General features: G+C 54.0%; 6 protein-coding genes across 6 annotated transcripts; 3 read left to right on the plus strand and 3 right to left on the minus strand.

Moving 5' to 3' along the window:
* Window positions 1-527: 527 nt before the first annotated feature.
* Window positions 528-3,489, plus strand: AYO20_09524 (hypothetical protein; the record flags this gene model as incomplete). Its single annotated transcript, XM_022647793.1, has 7 exons — window positions 528-740; window positions 835-935; window positions 989-1,773; window positions 1,819-2,161; window positions 2,230-2,729; window positions 2,808-3,029; window positions 3,173-3,489. The coding sequence occupies 7 exons, from the start codon at window positions 528-530 to the stop codon at window positions 3,487-3,489; spliced, it is 2,481 nt and encodes an 826-aa protein (XP_022496230.1).
* A 542-nt stretch (window positions 3,490-4,031) lies between these two features.
* On the minus strand, window positions 4,032-5,879 carry AYO20_09525 (hypothetical protein; the record flags this gene model as incomplete). Its single annotated transcript, XM_022647794.1, has 3 exons — window positions 4,032-4,142; window positions 4,247-5,062; window positions 5,121-5,879. 3 exons carry the CDS (start codon window positions 5,877-5,879, stop codon window positions 4,032-4,034), a joined length of 1,686 nt encoding a protein of 561 aa, XP_022496231.1.
* Window positions 5,880-6,495: 616 nt separating this feature from the next.
* On the minus strand, window positions 6,496-7,933 carry AYO20_09526 (hypothetical protein; the record flags this gene model as incomplete). Its single annotated transcript, XM_022647795.1, has 3 exons — window positions 6,496-6,818; window positions 6,877-7,399; window positions 7,463-7,933. The coding sequence occupies 3 exons, from the start codon at window positions 7,931-7,933 to the stop codon at window positions 6,496-6,498; spliced, it is 1,317 nt and encodes a 438-aa protein (XP_022496232.1).
* Window positions 7,934-9,075: 1,142 nt separating this feature from the next.
* AYO20_09527 (hypothetical protein) lies at window positions 9,076-11,510 on the plus strand (the record flags this gene model as incomplete). The annotated part of the gene is made up of 3 exons (XM_022647796.1): window positions 9,076-10,301; window positions 10,359-11,126; window positions 11,231-11,510. 3 exons carry the CDS (start codon window positions 9,076-9,078, stop codon window positions 11,508-11,510), a joined length of 2,274 nt encoding a protein of 757 aa, XP_022496233.1.
* A 938-nt stretch (window positions 11,511-12,448) lies between these two features.
* AYO20_09528 (hypothetical protein) lies at window positions 12,449-14,137 on the plus strand (the record flags this gene model as incomplete). The annotated part of the gene is made up of 1 exon (XM_022647797.1): window positions 12,449-14,137. The coding sequence occupies one exon, from the start codon at window positions 12,449-12,451 to the stop codon at window positions 14,135-14,137; it is 1,689 nt and encodes a 562-aa protein (XP_022496234.1).
* A 900-nt stretch (window positions 14,138-15,037) lies between these two features.
* On the minus strand, window positions 15,038-17,365 carry AYO20_09529 (hypothetical protein; the record flags this gene model as incomplete). The annotated part of the gene is made up of 3 exons (XM_022647798.1): window positions 15,038-16,370; window positions 16,435-16,832; window positions 16,889-17,365. The coding sequence occupies 3 exons, from the start codon at window positions 17,363-17,365 to the stop codon at window positions 15,038-15,040; spliced, it is 2,208 nt and encodes a 735-aa protein (XP_022496235.1).
* Window positions 17,366-17,554: the final 189 nt, after the last annotated feature.

A 17,554-nucleotide genomic window follows, 5' to 3' on the forward strand; every position in this document is an offset into this window, starting at 1 on the left:
CGGGGAAACGTCGGGTCTGAGGCCGGACGCTACACGGCCAGACAGCTGCGCAGTTACGCAGGCTGGCAGGCTGCGCACGAGGCTCGGAGCTTGTCTCGTACCCCGCCTGCCCGCAAAGCTCCAGATTCCCTCTACCCAGCCGTGCCAGCCAAGCCAGCTGACCATTTGCCATCCACATCTCATCAATCACTGAAACACAATTCCCCGTGTGCTCTTCTTCTTTAAATCTTGTCATGCTATCTGACAATGGCTAGAGCCTAGCATTATCAGCGTCCCCCATCACCATCTTTGTTATCACAACGGCTTTCCCTCCATATCCGCCTTAGCCCCGTGGGCCGAGTCAGAAATAGAGAAGGAAGAAACGGAGAGTGAGAAGAGCGAGAGAGCGAGAGGGTCATGTTCCGGCACGCGCGGCCGACAACAATTCAATCTGCCTCCCTACTACTCCCCCCGTCGCTTGTGCCGTCGACTCTGCTCGATTGTCATATGCTAAGGCAGGAAGCCCGTGATCCACCAGAGCGAACAAGATGCATCAGTCTGACCGAGTGACGGACGATGGCCGCTCCGCTCCTCACGCCGACCGATCCCAACAACGTCGCCAGAAGGCGGTCGACCCCGAATGGACCAGTGCCAAAAACGGCATCTCCGCAGCCGACCAGGCCTCCGAGTCAAACGATCCTCCCAGCAAACGACGACGAGTCGCGCTGGCGTGCACTGTCTGCCGTGGGCGGAAATCACGTGTGAGTTTGTTGGTCTTCGTGGGCCGCGGGACGACCGGCCATGAAATGAGCATTCTATCATTGTGTCGAGCTGACTCCGGACTGCCTGTGCTAGTGCGATGGCATGCGTCCCAAGTGCTCATTGTGTATCGAGTTGGGATTTGAATGCGTCTATCAACAGTCTGCGTCATATTCGAACATCATCATCGGCAAGGAGTGAGTTGGAAGTCCTCGGACACTGAGTGCATCGTCGTTGATCCGCCTTCCAGGTACCTATCGTCCATCGAGGATAGATTAAAAGAGGTAGAAGGCCGCCTTGCTTCGCTAGAGAATCGTGACCGGAATGTTGTCTACCAACCCGCCAATCCGAACACCTCAAATGGCGTCTCTTCCCTGGATTCTGAAAAGCAGGAAACGGCGTGCCTGCGAGAAGAGAGTCTCGAAGATGCCGAAACCGTCGAAGACCCCATTGATGCTATGGGGGCGGTTACCTTTGCGCAGGAAGAGGACTGCGCATTCTTTGGCCCTTCTTCGAATATAGCCTTCTTGAGACACGTGTCGAGGGCCGTGGCCCGGTTGACTCACGATCCTGAACCCTGGAAGCCGTCTCCCGCAGAACATCATTCAGTAGGATTTACAGGAGGCTTCATCAACACCTCAGGCCCGGCCTCGCCCATTCCGACACCGCGCGATCCTCCTCTCGATCAAGTGAACATCTATGCTCTTCCTCCTGACTCGGTCGCACGGGAGCTCCTCACCTGGTACTTCAGTAACACGGGCCTCTTGTTTCCCTATATTCATGAGCACTCGTTCATGACCACATTTGAACAGGCCAGCAAGGACAAGTTCAAGGGCGTCAGGAGAATTTGGCTCGCCCTCCTCAATATCGTCTTCGCTCACGCCGTAGTGCATGCACGGGAAAACACCACCACTCCAGGAAGTGTCGAGTCAGCCACGGCGAAAGCCAGCGCAGAGTCGGAAATATACTTTCGCAGAGCTTCAGGGCTCTTCAACGACAAGAACGCGAATGGAACGGGGACCAGTGTCGAAGTTGGTAAGTTATTGGCTGCCTTGGAGTATCCAATACTTACAGAAACAGTTCAGTTCCTCCTCCTCATGGGCCAGTACCTTCAAGGAACGCAGAAGTCAGTACAGACATGGAAGACACATGGTCTGGCAGTGCGAGCCGCATTCCAGATAGGACTTCATTCCAGCGATTTAGCCAGAGTCTTTCCTCCACTGGAGCAGGAGGTTCGAAAAAGGACATGGATTGGCTGCATCATGCTTGACCGGACGTTGAGCATGACCTTTGGTCGACCACCCGCGATCCCTGACAGCTACGTCCAACTTGATCTGCCCATGGAATTCTCCGTAGTCGACGGCGGAGCTGCAGGAACCGACCAAAAGGAGTCATTGAGCATTGCTTTTTTCAACGGCACCATGTAAGTGGCACTCGTGAACAATCCTTGCACGTTTGATAGTCATGTTAACCTGGTTTCCTCGAATCTAGCTCGCTATACAAAGTGCTTTGCACCATTATCGACTCACTCTACGGCCAGAATCTCGCCTGTTCATTCAAAGCGAACGCTGTCGACACAGTCGCCCTCGTCTACAAGATCGAAAACCAGCTTTCGGAATGGCAACGAGGACTGCCGTCCCATATGAGGCTCATCGCCACCCAAGACATATTGCCAGAACGCTTACCGCACGTAGAGGGTTCGGCCGAGGAAGCATGGCGGCAATTGCGACTCCGGTTCATCCTGACTCTCCGCTACACCAACGTGCGCATCTTGCTGCATCGCCCGGTGTTGGTAAAGTTCCTCGATGGACTGAGCAACCCAGCCAGTCATCAGGATACATCGTTGTTACAACAGGTGGGCACCATCCATATACAGATCGCCATCAAGTCGGCCAAGGAGATAATCTGTCTGGTGCACAATGCCCTCCAATCTGCCACGGGGCGATCAAAGTGGGGCTTGTTGGGCGCGTGGTGGTTTTCGCTGTATTACAGTACGTTTTCTCTCATCAGATTGCCGTTCTCCCCATCTCGTTCTAATGTGCTGGCTTCGGATCTAACATCTTGTATAGCATTTAATGCAGCCTTGGTGCTGGGAGCATGCGTCCTGGTCCAAATCGATCAGAAGGCCTTAGGGAACGAATCCAGTATGTCATTGACCGAGTCGACAGAGGATATGTGCCTGCATTTGGAAATGGCGATCGAAGCGATCCGCCATCTGGACAGCGACAATCGCATGGTCGCGCGGTGCCGAGACTATCTCGAGCAGTTTGTTCAGGTCGTCCAGGCTCTAGGTACGTACTTGAATGAGCTCCCTGTCATTTCCCAAGCCATTCCTCCCTCTCCCCGGACGTCAATCCGAAACCATCCTCTACCCCTCCCTTTCTCTTTCCCCCCAATTGTTTTCCGCACAGCTGATCGAACTGTCTCTATTCAGCAATCGGACAGGGCCTCATCCCTCAGCCCCACAACTGGCAGCCCGTCACATACCACCAACCGACAAACCAGGCTACCTTTGGACAGGTGCCACCCGTCCCGCCTCACGGAGCCGGCGACTATGGAGTGCTGCTCGGTGGCGGGGCCGCAGCGGTAGGTGCCAGCGTGGGCATGGGCATATACAACCACAACGGCGGCATCGTGGCGAACAGCAAGCAGTCCCCGCTCGGTATGGAGCTGGGCGAGTTCATGCTCGACGGCGACCTCGAGTTTCTGAGCAGCCACTCTTTCGCGTATAACCGTGGAGTGGCTCAGTGAAAACAAGGGTATGATTAGGGAGATTGGAGGAGGATAGAGTGCCCACCCACCTTTTCGACAACTGCACGCACATGTGATGCAGATAATCCAAGGTCCGAAAAGAGAAGAAAAAGAAGCGACTCAGGCTATTTCTATATACATATATACATGTACACGCACACATACACACACAACACACAGAGGCCGAGAGACAAGCGTACACGGAAACAATGAGGGGGAGAGAGACATCTACCCTACAGATTATACAAGTACAGAAATATACGTCTCGCCGTCCGTCCGTCCATATAGGTAGCGGTCACGCAAAAAACAATCCCATTCATAGCTAGATACCTAGGGTAGAATCTGTGAAATCTGTGACATTGCAATAAATACGTCATGAACTCTTTTTATCCCTTCGCGGCGGCGACGGTGGGTGCTTTTCTCCCACAAAAGTAAACATATCATCTATTCTTCGCTCATGATTTCTCATTCTACCGGGTGTTGTCGCATCGCACGGCATCGACTCGTCGTGTCAAAAAAATACGACTAACCTACTCGTAGACTTACATCAACATCTTCCGATATCTCGGCTGGCACCGGACAAAGAACTCTGATGGCTCGGGATCGCCCAGGTTGAAGATCTTCCATTCCTTCTCGGGGTCGGCGAGTTCGAGCTGTTTCCCCGTTCATTAGCCATGGATGCTTTTATAGTGTGGGAGGAGACAGAGGATACAGGGGGGGATTAAGAGCTCAAGAAAGGTCTGTATGTGGAACTTACTGTGAACACCCTCAGAACCGAAGGAACCACCTTGTACAGCTCCAAAAACGCAATGTTCTTGCCGATGCACGTATTGGGTCCGGCACCCCAGACGAGCAGCGCCTTGTTCATGGCGGCCTGCTGCTCCGGGGTCGCGTCCAGCCAGCGCTGGGGGCGGAAGACCTCGACGTCCTCGCCGTAGGTGGGCTTGTGGCGATGCATGATCCACGCGTTGCAGCTGACGATGATGTTGCCGGGGATGTACTCGCCCAGGATGTGCGCGCCCTCGGGCGGCGTGACCCGCTCGATCAGCTGCATGCCCAACCCGGGCCAGAGGCGGAAGATCTCCTTGAGCACGGCGTCCAGGAAGGGCAGTTTCTGTGACTCGGCGAACGGCACCACGTACTCGGCAAAGTTGATCGGGCCCGTGCCCTTGCCGCTGTTGCTAGTGGCGCTCGGCGGCGGGAAGTGTGAGTCGATCTCGGCCACGAGCTCCTTCATCACGTGTGGGTACTTGAGCAGGAAGTAAAATGTCGCAGCCAGCGTGGTGGCGACTGTGCCGCTCCCGGCGTTGACCATGGAGAGGGTCAGTCCCAAGACGGCGCGGTCGTCGACAATGTCCGGGTTGTCGACCTTGGCCTGGAGGAACTTGGTGAGCAAGTCCACCCGCGTCTTCTCGTTCTCGTTGACGCCCTTGAAGTCGCGCTTCTTCTGGTCGAGCTGTCGCTGTGCGATGGGCACCGTCGCCGTCACGCTGTTCCAGAGGCCCATTCGGCCGAGCCACAGGAGAACCGGGTTCTTCTTGAGCACGCGGTCGAGCCAAGTGACATTGTTGACCTGGAAGAGAAGCGTTAGATTATATATGTCCTTGCTCCTACCACCGTGGGAAACTCACAATGGTGAAGTAGCGCAAGAAGGTCGTTCGGGCCTCGATGATGCCGATGTGATCATACCCGGCCTCCAATAGCCCATAGCCTTTGCCCATTGTCAACGCGCTGACCACATCCAGGGCGAAGAATTTTGTCCATTCAGACATGTCGCAAATGCCGTCCGGTCCAGGTCGACCCGCGAATCTCTGGTCCAGCTGAGCCAGGAATGTGGTAACCGTGTCCGTCACATACGGCTCATAGTTGACCAGTGTGCTCAAAGCGAAGGCGTTGGCCACCGATCGCCGCAGCTTGCCATGGTAGATGCGATCTGTGGTGGAGAAGATGTTGGGTACGGCCACTCCCCGCGAGACACCCTGACCAACCTTGTAGAAGTCGGACTGGAGAATTGCTGCGTTAGACAGACTCTTGACACCGAATGGCGCTGAGGATGGGAGGGTGTCCTGATCAAGGATCGCGTCTCTTACCTTGGAGAAATGGGTCATGTAGATGTCCTTGATGGCATCGGGATCATTGAATAACAACGTGTTGGGCCCAACCCGGATGATTTTTCCATACTTGACCACACTGGGGTAGGCACATCTGTCGGTGTACCACACCCACTGCCACAGCCGCCAGAAGTTGGTAAAGGAAGCGATGAATGGTCCCTTGTATTTGTTGAGGCCCTTTTGGTAGCGGAAACTGGCTGCCCAGGCACAGAGGAGGGCCGCGGTGATAGCAACCCATCCCCATACCGGGATGTGAGATATCGAGTCAGTGGCCAGCATTGTCTTCTTCTGTCTGTCAAAATTAGGTGCGGAAGGGAAGAGGAGCAGGTAGAAGGTCGATATCAATCCGTCTTGGTTCGGAGGCGGCTCCAGACGACTCTGTATCACTGTGTCACTGTGTCACTGTATCACTTTGGGGGATCACACCAGACCCGGCTCTCGAGATACCAAGCTTCTTAAGAAGAAAGGCTTGAACGGTCGCTTCTCCAATAACGCCCGTCCATCTTGTCAGTCGTGTTCCGCCGCATCTCGGAGTCTCCTCCTTTGGGTCCCACAGGGTTGAGCAGCTGCAAATGCGTCGAGGGGAGGTCGGGAGGGCGTACGGGGAAAGGCCGGAGCAGGTGTTTTGAGGATTGAGTGATCGAGGCTACGCTGGATCGGAACTGGCGCGTGTTGGAATAGTGAAGGAGCATGAAATATTAGTGGGAGAAGAGAGTGAAGGTGGGATTTTGACGTGGTCGGTGGAAATACCTGCGTTTGAAGGCCGAGGCTTGGGAGGTTCGCGGGTTCAGGTTCGACAGTTGCGAAGATGATTATGACTAGACAGTGTAACCTCGGAATCAAAGCTTTCTTTCTCTACATGCTACAAAACATCTTCGCAATAACCCATGCTTCCCTATGCAAGCCCAATGCTCTCCTTTGCCGCCGCCCAGTCTGCTTCCAAGTTCGACTTCCACACCCAAGCCATACGATCCTTGACCTTGTCCCGCACTACCGGGAGACATTCTTCAAACGTCTTCCCTTCAAAATCCGGGCCGTGCATGTCGTAAACTTCCGCCGCCTGCCGCGAGGTGATCTGGGCTTTCTGCGCCCGTGGCACGCGTGCCGTCTGGTACAGGTTGACATATGTGGCGAGTCCAACGCCTGGGTTCTTCAGGTAATCCCGCACTGCAAAGCCGAGCATGTTGGCATCTTCGATGGAGAGACCCGCCCCAGAGCCTGAAGAAGACAGCATTAGATGGTGAGAAGAGGAATTGTTCAATCGAGATCAACGAACCTTGCATGGGTAGCATTGCATGTGCGGCGTCACCACTGAGGACGACCTTGCCATCCATGTAGCACCACTGCGACAGAATCTCCCGGTCGTTAATTTTCCACTGGCTTATGATAGGTGGCATGGCTTGAATGATCCTCTGGACGGTCGGATTCCAGCCGGCATATTCTTTCTCGATAGCTTCTCGTGGTGCTTCACTTCTCCAGCTCTCCTTGAGCCCGTCGAGCTCGCTCTCTGGCTTTGAAACAAACGCGACGACGTTTATGAGCCGATTTTGTGACATGGGGAATGCCAGAAAATGCTTGTTGGGGGCTAGCCATGAGAGTGTCCAGGACGAGTAGGGCCAGTCGTCAGACACAGCAGATAGAGGTATTGTGCCTCTAAACGCTATCCGGCCAGAGTACACGGGTTTATCCACTGCAAACTGGGAGCGGACGGTGCTGTGAATGCCGTCGCATCCAATGACAAGATTCGCCGACTCCTCTGTCCCATCAGCAAAGCGAAGAGTGACCGTAGAGCCCTTGTTCTATCCCAAGAATCAGATATTGCAAAGGCACAAATACTGAAGCACAAGGTCCAGGCGTCATACCTCAAGCCCGACAAGCCTCTTATCGGTTTTCAGCGTAGCACAGTTCCTGCGCTGAATCTCACTGTACAGGACCTCCAGAAACTCGGCACGATGTACCCACAGCTGTCTTACCTCCTCGGCACCGCCATTGTCAAAGGCTAAGGCGTCCACAATCAGCTCGTCCGTGTCCCAACGACGATTGCTCCGATGCACATTGTTTCGATAGCCCGAGATGGCATTCGCCGCAGGCCACACTCCAAGCTTCTGTAGCACTCGGCCGGCCGAGACACCTATACCGACACCAGCGCCAATCTCACTATACGCTGGAGCTTGCTCATAGACCGTGATGTTGCTTGCTGGTAGTTCAGGACTGTAAGTCGCAAGGCTGAGCGCTGTGGTGAGTCCGCCAATGCCACCCCCAACAATGGCCACACGGAACTGGGAGGGGTCCAGAGCCCCGGTGGAGGAGTGTTCACCGTTTGCAGTGGTCATTTGATAGGATTACAAGACGCTGTTTAGAGATCCTGGCCTGGTTCAAGGAGCAGATCAGCCAGTATTTACCTTGTCAGTGGTTGCACGTGATGGTCGTGGCTGTCCCGTGTTCGAGGCTTGAGGGAACAAGGTGAATCGTATCTCCAAAGATATCTGCATCTTCTCACTGTCCGCGGCTAAGTGCCGTCGGCATGAAGAGGGTCATGCAGACTGTCAGTGAATGTGTCTGGATGTAAGGCATTGAGGGGTCCAAGGAAGAAGAGGAGGGACGGGGATAGCACGGGAGAGTCTTGATAGTGTCTGCGTATAGGTTAGTTTGTGTCACCGTATCAAGTATCGTGCTTCTGCGCATCAGTAATAATGCGCCACCGTATCTTATTGGCGCTTTGTGAACCGCTCACACGCTCTGGCCGTCTGATACATGCACAGTCTCCAAGGTCATAGAATGCCGTCTAATCTTGACGACGCATGAAAGGTAGGGAGAAACGCATCCCGGCTCATCAGCTGTCTGCCATTGTTTCTAACTTCTTGCGGATTCGTCGCTTCTTAGTTGCTTCGACCCTTCTATGATTGTCACTTGAACATGTCAATTCACTTCTAGCATCAACTAGCGGAAGCTCTGTCTCTTACCTTTACTCTCCCATATAGCGTTCTTGCAGCTTGTCCATTTCATCAGCAGACCCCCCCATTTTATCTCTACCTCATGCATCAAGCGCTATGACAGGCCAGCCCTTGAACACCTGTGACAAGAGAGGGAAAATAGACACATAATCTTTCGAGCGCAGGTTGCATAACCATGTCTCTCAAATTGCTACCTCCTCACAAGCAGGCGTTCACCTATACAATCTTCGCCTACTGACAGGGCTCACCAAGTCCAGCAAATAGGCCAATCGAGGATCTCGGAGGGTTTCTCCCACCCTGACCCCAGCGTGTGACTATCACTAACCTGATTGAATAGTAGCTTGCGGGGTTGGATAGTAGAAGGATGCGCTAGCCACAGACCTCTTCACCACCCTCATTCTCCACTGCCATTGCTACAACGACGGACGACGAGCCCTGCGCTCACCATCTTCGATTCCTCGGTATCGCCCCCGTGGTCGAGAATGGCTGGTGCTGCCATCACCCAGTCTCCATGCTAGACAATGGGCTCGAGCAAGGTTGCCCGGCGCAGGACTCCTGCCTCAGCACCTTGTCCAGAATGTGGTCGTTCTTTCTCGCGTAACGACAGCTTGAGTCGCCATCTTAAAACACACCTGAATCATGCAGAAGAGCGTCCATTCCACCGAATCATCAGCGAGAAGTTCCGGGCCTGCAATCAATGCCGCAAATCCAAGATTCGCTGCACGGGTACCATCCCCTGTACCCGGTGTGCACAGCTGCAAGAACAATGTGTCTATGATAACAGGCGTAGAGGTGACAGCATCTCGTGGACTGACCCTCCAGGAGCGGTGTCTGTCTCGGATGATCCTCGAGACAATGTCTCGCCTGCCTCGCCATCTCCACCACCGTCCCCAAAGAATCAACAGACAAGAGGGCGAGTGACCGCTCAAGAAGAGGACGATCTCCCTCTAGGGGCTGCTAAGACTCCGAATCATCGATTGGAGTTGCCTCTTCCCTCACTAGAGCACACTACGGCAATGCTTCATCTTGCTCTGTCTCCGGATGGCCAGACTCGAGCAGTGGATTTTGATGGTGGCAAGGATCCCTCAGGCATCCCTTCGACATACGTCTCCCCGACCTTCCATATCTTGGATCCTTATAGTTACAGATTGCCCTCTATAGCCGATTCCCGTGAAGCACCAACACCAAACAGCCAAGCATTTGCTCAATGTAAATACCCCGTCCTGCAATACTTGTCGCCATTTCTGGATCGGGAATTTGGATCTGATCTTGCCTGCGACCTGTTGGACACTTATTTTTCCAGCGCATTCCTCAGTCGTATGCATCCTACGTGCCACCACATCCACAATTTCATCTTACGAAGAATTGATGTCCTCCACCCTTCTCAACCTCGTCAAACTCATCCTGCGCTTCTGGGTAGCATGCTGTTTGTAGCTGCCTTCAGCGACAAAGCGCTGGGTCTATTTAGTGGACCCGAAGAGAAAGATCGAGTCTGCAAGTACTTGAGCCTGCTCACATATCGCCTTCTGAATCCCGCCAGGTATGAGCCGTTGTTGAGACAGGAAGACTTAGGGCTACCGCCCGCCTTCGGTTCGGACTCGGGATGGAGGAACGATGACCTACTCCGAGCCTTGGACCTCCCGAGCGATACTCTCCCAGAGTCCTGGGGCATGGACTATATTATTGCTTTTATTCATGTTTCCTCGGTGATATCAGGCAGTGAAAAGAAGGCAGCAAGCATCAGGTGGTAAGTAACTACTCCGGCTGTTTGTCTCTAGGCACAGTGATTCTCACCAAAATTCAGGTGGAGTGTTGCTTTCAACCTTGCACGGGACTTGAAATTGAATGAGGAGGTACAGTCTGCGATATTACCCGACGATGCAGAGAATGGATTAACCAGCTTGAACTGCAAATGTTCTCTGAGTCAACACGCTGAAGGAGACTTAATCAATGAAGTCCAGCGCGAGGAGCGTCGCCGGACGTGGTGGCTCCTCTTTCTGATGGACCGACATTTAGCATTGTGTTACAACAGGCCTCTTGCCCTGTTGGAGGCCGAGTGCAGAGACTTACTGCTCCCGCTGGACGATGTCGCCTGGCAATCGGGTGCCCAGCCACACAGCCATGGTACTCGTGCCGAGGGACCTCGATGCATGTTGCTACCCTCTGGGACTGGACGCTCACACGGACCTCCAAAGACTTGTTTAGGGGTGGGCCTCTTTGAATTCTTCTTGCCATTGATGGTCCATTGTGGCACACTTCTGGATTGGAACCGATCGCGCCTCCATCCCGTTCTTTCGGGCGCCTCGATATGGAGTTCACAAGAACGTCAAATCTTGCGTGAGCTTGATCATTACCAAGCGACATTGGACCGCGTCACAACCAGGATGCACGCTGAGAACGAGGCCGAGAATGAATCCCGATGGAAGCCATCTTCCGCCGCGGGGGCAGAAGAACCCGAGGCAACGCATATTGCCAAAACTGTGGCTGGATACGCGAGCCATATTGTCAGTGTCCTAAGGATCCTGGTGGGTTCGAAATGGGATCCGGTATGTCTCTTTGAGGATGCAGATTTGTAAGTCCACTTACTTGGTGTTCTCCCACAATATACAGGGAGAAGTCACATGTATCCCCCTTGGCCTTTGCCGTTCTGGAGTATAGGCTGATAGAATATTGCAGCTGGACATCTTCGTTAGGGTTCAAAGACTCCATGTCCCACACAATGGCCGCCTCTGAATGCGTTACCCAGATACTGGAATGTGACCCGGACATCAGTTTCATGCCATACTTCTTTGGAATCCAACTCCTCCACGGCAGCCTTCTTCTCCTGCTAGTAGCATATCGCTTACAGGCCGATTCCGGAAATGCGATACTGGCCGCCTGCGAGGCCGTCATCAGGGCAACGGAGGCATGTTTTGTCACGCTTCCGACAGATTATCAGCGACAATTCAGAAAGTAAACCCTCTTGCCCCTCTCATCTGGTATGGTGTTGTCTCGATTCTGACGACGGGACAGTGTCATGCGATCGGCTATAGCCCTGGCCAAGGGCAGAAGGAGCAATCCTCGCGACACAGAAAAACAACTGACCTTTGTGTTAGCCAGGTACAGGTGGTCCAGGAATGGTGCTGGCCTGGCACGTTAAACGCCAGCTGTTTGATAGAGCCAATCACCTTGAGGAGCCGTCGTTCGGTCGTCCTGTATAAGCTTTCTTCGCCCTCTATGATTTTGCTTCCAGCCTGAGGATCCCATAGCACAGAATAGCCAAAGCAGGCCACATCGAGAACGACGCCACCGCCATTGTCAAGCAAGTCCTCAGCCGCATGTTCCAGACAACAATAGGGACATGTGAGACTTTTCCTAGTCCAACCAACCAGAGTGCCTCTAGAGTTTACAGTAACACAAGCAAACACGGTCGGATGTCTGCTTCTGGGGCTTTGATGGCATTACACTATTAAAATAGTCCAGGGCTGACTGGTCAATTTGCGAATTGCCCCTGCGACGGCAAGGCTAAACAGGAGACTTCTCGGCAAGCCACTATTCGGGGCCGTGGAACAGAAACGGCCCAGTCTCGAAGCAAGCCCACAAGCCGTCGTTAGCGATCAAGCCAATGCTTCATTGGCCCAGTTCCCCTTGGCAGCTTCTTCAACTCTGCTCAGCCTGTGCTATCAAACTATTTCCGAGGATCAGGCGCCAAAAGTGGATCTAGAATGCAGCTATCGTCTCGTTTCCCCCCTTTTCTGCAAATTTGGGAATACGAACATGGACCTCTTCACACTTGAGCGCATGACTTGCTGTGGCCTGGTGTTGCTATATCCTAAAAACCCTTGACCGCACCGTAGGTCAATACTGGACGAAACTGCTGGGAAAAGTCAGCCCTGGACGCGAACTCCCACCAACATGTCGTCTCTCGCTAAGAAGTCGATGCTATTCATGAGGGATGTGTATAACCTGGCATCAAACCCGGGAGAACTGCTGCAGTCAACGACAACGTCGACGTCTTCACAAGGCTTCAAACCGTCGCAAGGTCTGTCGAACCAATTCAACCCGGCATATGTTCAGCAACGTCCTCTTCCACCACCCCATCCCGCGCAAGTCGCTCAACCGACGTACCATTACTCTTATCCAGGGCCCCAAAATGCCCAGCCTTATGGTCACTGGTCTGGTCCACAGGCGCCCGTGTCGCCATTATCACCACAGACAGCACCAAACGTATATCCTGGAGCCAGTCCGGCTCCGTATGTGCTTCCAAACACAGGCCGGCCTCCTTCGCCGCCGTCTCCTATATTGTCCCCATCAATCCCGCAGCCGTATACAAGTAATCCAGGGCATGGAGTACAGCAGTATTCTCCTGTTCCCCCGCCTCTGCCCGCGCGAAGACCCCAGCATCAGCAGCATGCTTCGTCATGGCACAGCCCGACAGACCCCGAGCCCCATTATCAATCCCAATTGAATGGATCCGTCGGTGCACAGAATCTCGGAGAGTTTGGTCTAATGCAACAGAACGTGCCTGTCCCTACTTCTTCTGGCGGGCATTCAGTCCCCCACGGTAGTTGGGCAATGCCGCAAGCAGAACCCAGTCGAATGCCGCTGAGACACAACACTGTCAACCAGCACCACACCGCTGGGTATTCCGGAGCTGTCCCGAGTGAATCACATCTTCCAGTTTCTGATCAACACCTTTCCACAAAGCCCGTCCCTGCTCTGACTTCGAGCCAATTGCCTGCCCATGGGTATCATGAAATGCCAGCCGTGGCATCTAACAACTGGAAACCTGTTTACGGACACGAGACAGGTACCGCTACAGTGGCTGGATCACCGCAACTATCCAATGGGCCTGCTGCTGTGCCTTTATCGACGGCACATGCGTCGCAGACTTCGAGCGCTCGCCCAGTCGAGCTTGCTTCGTATAGTTGCGCCGTCGAGGCCGTTGAGCTACCAGCCTCACCTATCATGGCCAAGTCATCACATTCTGCTGAAGCCTCATTATCCTCGATGCAGCGACCCGAGGGTCCCTCGCGCTACCAACATCATTATCCAACATCAACAGCAGAGACAGTCACAACCAATGGACCAGTTGCACCAGCATTTGCGGTCGAGCTGGATTCAACGCCGATAACTGCAGGTTCCTCAGCTACTGCGACTGCAACACGCAAGAATGTGCAGACTAATGTCGTCCACCCTTCGCAACCTGCTCCCATGTACCAGGTATATCCTGGTCCTGCTCCATCCCCTTCCCCTTATCCGTCTTTCTCGCCTCCTCCTCTGGAAAGTTCTCCCACTCAATTTGACCCTCGCAATAGCTCGTCAGGCGTCCTTGGGCAGCAGAGACCTCCTCTCCACATGCAGCAGCAAGTCCCGTCCCCTGTAACAATGGGGGAGGCTGACAGTGTCGCTTTGGCCCAGGCGAGAATGAGAGCGCAAACAGCAAGCCTGCCAGCTGCGAGACTAAACCCAAGTCCACTCCCATCATCGCACTCGGAGCCCAGACTCCAGCCGCATCACCAGACAGACGTGCCTTACCCGGTACATCACAGCCCGGGCACGGTTGCGATGCCGCTGCACCATGATTACTCGTATCCTAGGTAGAAAGAGTAAGAGGAGAGGGGTGGGAGCCTGTTCCGCGACCAAGTGGCAGCATATAGAAACCCTGGCCAAAGTTTCGTCGCCTTGTACCGAGTACTTGGATATATAGCGTACACATAGCATCGATAAGGATGCTGTATTGGCGTGTTTGGTGGTTCTCCTCAGCATTAAGAAGAAAAACTATTTATGAGACCAGAACAAACACAAAACACCTTTTTTCCCCTCTAAACCGCTTCAAACCATGAGCCAAACACAAACGCAAACACAGCCAGTGTGTCTTTCTCTTATAGAACCGAGTACTGTGCTCGCCCTCGATGTAGGACGTATTGACTAATTTTTTTTTTTGAAAATGGAAATGCAACACCAAGTTCGCTTGCTGACTCGCTAGCTAGCTACCATGCCCATGATTAGACCCATGCGACGATATCCATGACCCATCTTCATCCTTTTTTACCCTTTTCCCTGCCGAGTAGCTACTGTGTGTGTATTCCCATTCCCATTCCCTAGGCCCTTCTTTTCCTTCTCACCCTTTTTTCCCTCCGGGGAAAGCTTCGTTCTTGGACGGCCATTCCTTGATTCGCAGTTGCGTAACAGTACCACATTCCATGTAAAGAGATAGAAACAGATGGGTTAGATGGACAAATGCGGGGGTACACAGAGAGGTGTGGATGGATGGATGGATATCCGGGTGGAGGGAGCGAGGGATGGATGGATAGATAGATAGTTAGGCGTGAGAGTGATGTATATACCACTAAATACATACATACATACACCCAGTATGGTACATACCTTGGTATGTGATACGTAGATCCAATGCCGGGAGGGTATGGTAGTATGTCTGCAGGTATGACTGGATATATAATTGAATGTATAAAGAGGCATTCTGGAATGTCAGAGCCCCCCTCACAGCGCGGCGTGCTGCCACTCCTCATCGCCCAACTTCTCGCTCACGCCCAGCTCGGTCTGGCTGCTCATGGCGCTGGAGTTTGTGCTCTGGCGGCGCAGCAGCTCTTCGAGCCGGACGGTCTCCCCACGGTGCATGGCCTTGATGATCTCCTGCTTCTTGCGCTTGCTGCAGCGGATGCGGGCCTCGTAGTGCGTGGCGCGCTTGGACTCGTCGCACCAGCCGCCGGTCCAGAAGCGGTCGCCCGTGCAGGACATGCCGAAGATGTCGAGTGTCAGGACCAACAAGACCAGCGCCGTGGTGGTGCCGATCAGGCTGATGGATGAGAGGTGCTTGGCCAGTGGGAGCAGTAAGATCGCAATGGCGATGCACGACCGGATCACCAAGCGCGGGACTTTCCTCAGCCGCGGGTTCTCCAGCGTCTTATGCACGTGGCAGTACGAGAGCAGAGTCATGGACAGTAGCGCGGCCGCGATGCCCCCGCAGTAGTACCAGCGCAGACCGGAGTCAATTTCCGCGACCGATCTGGGCTGGTACGCCTCGCCCAAGTCCTCGATATTGGCGTTGTCGCAGTCGTGTGCGAGGACGAGTTTCGACAGTGTCGCGGCCCCCAGGACGTACGAGAGCACGAAGGGCAGGTGGCACGTGATCCAAACGGTGCTGGAAAGCCAGTGGCGGCGGATGGCGTGGATGTGGACGCCTTGGTGGTCGATCTCAAAGTAAAGCCATTGGAACGCAAAGGCTTGGATGAGGCCTAGGATGCCCTTGCCCAGAAACGCGTTGAGGCCGACTCGTGCCCGGGACTGGTAGAGGATGGTGAGCACCGAGTAGCCGAACACCAGCGACACAAAGGCGTTGGTGCGCTCGGTCCGGTGCTCGATGTTGATGGCCGGGTAAAATTCAAAGTACTTTCGGATGAAGCGTTCTCTGCGACTGCCCTGCGCGTGCATGTGTCGGGCAGAGGCGCGCGAGAGGAACATCCCAAACCCTTGGCCCCAGAGGTCGATGACAATCGCGATCCAGATCAAACCCAGTTGGCCGGGGTAGTCGACGTGGATGCTGCTGATCCAAAACACAATGGCCAACAGGATGATGATGGACGTGTACAGGAGGGTTCCCCTCACCAGGGGCACCACGTAAGAGAGCCAGGTAAAATATAAGGCACCGTAGAACCTCTCAGCGAGATAGAAAGACATCATAGGAATGTATGTGTCGAACTCTCCGCCGGGATGTCTTTCCTCAAACGCGTACGAGATGTTGGTGGTGTAGGCGAAGAGGAGGATCAGGTAGAGCATGACAGAAAGCTTCTGGACGATGTCGTCTCGCTCGAACCTACACGACCGTTAGCTTGTAAAACCAAAGAATCATCCGGTTCTCATGGGTGGGCCCGACTGACCAGTTCGAGACGAGTGTCAGATCATTCCAGATCTTGAAGGCCATAGTGAAGTTGATGGCATACACCAAGAACGACTTCCCCGTAGGATCCTCAGAGGCCTTGTCCCCAATGATGCCAATAATGCCGACGTAGAGCAAGTCGGCGAACAGTTCAAAGGTGCCGACCTCACCGCTGCGTGCAGACCGCCACAACAGTCCCTTGTGGAAGTACTGGCGGATGACGGGCCGTTTGAAGAATTTCGTTCCTTCGACAACGCGGCTCTGATGTTTGTCGAGTAAAGTTTGCTCTGAGTTGGCTGTTGTCGTTGAATGCGACGGTGTCGAGGAACCGCTGTGGTCGTCCTTGGTACGGATCCGCGCTGTGTAGCCGAACTTGCTGAAGTTGGCGTCAAGGGCCACCTACTCTATGGATTAGCAACAGGTCCGTCCAACACTTTGAGGACAGTTTCACACACCCCGTGATGGGTCAATTGATTGAGTTCGTTGGACAGATGGTCCAGGTCGTCTCTGACCTTCTCGAACTCGTAGAAGACGTCGCCATGTCTCTCGCGCAGCGTGTCGCATTGGGCCGAGTGATGAGCGTGCAGCTCGCGTACGACGGCGAGATGTTCTGGGGTGCCGGAGATCACGACATCGAATTCGTCGGGGCCATGCTGCTGGCTCAGTTCTTTGTGCAGTTTGGCGTGCTCTTCGGGGGTGTGAGCAATGTGGATTTTCCGGCCATCGGGATGAATGAAATGGCGTAGCTTCTCTTTGGCATGGTCGATATGCGGGTGCTGATGTTGATGTTGATGCTGATGCTGCTGTTGTTCGGGCGGGGGACTTTGGACGCCTGATGGACTCTGTGCCCCTGGAGACATGGCTGTAGGCGAGGTGATTGCTGTCGACTTCTCACCCAGACTGTCGAAGGGGTCCTCGTCCAGGAGGCCCATTGTGTCGTTTCCCCGGCGGATCGAGGGAGATGGAGGGGGGAGAAGAGGGCGCGTGCCCTTTGGTGTACTCGTCTCAATTCATACTATTTCGAGTTGCCACAGCCAAGTGTCATCCCTTCTTGGCCATGCACCTTTAGCTGTGATGAGCTCAGCGAATATAGGGAAGAGACGTTGTTTGTCAGCTGCATT

This window comes from Fonsecaea nubica (genome assembly GCF_001646965.1).
Source record: "Fonsecaea nubica strain CBS 269.64 chromosome Unknown Scaff89, whole genome shotgun sequence".
Lineage (NCBI taxonomy): Eukaryota > Fungi > Ascomycota > Eurotiomycetes > Chaetothyriales > Herpotrichiellaceae > Fonsecaea > Fonsecaea nubica.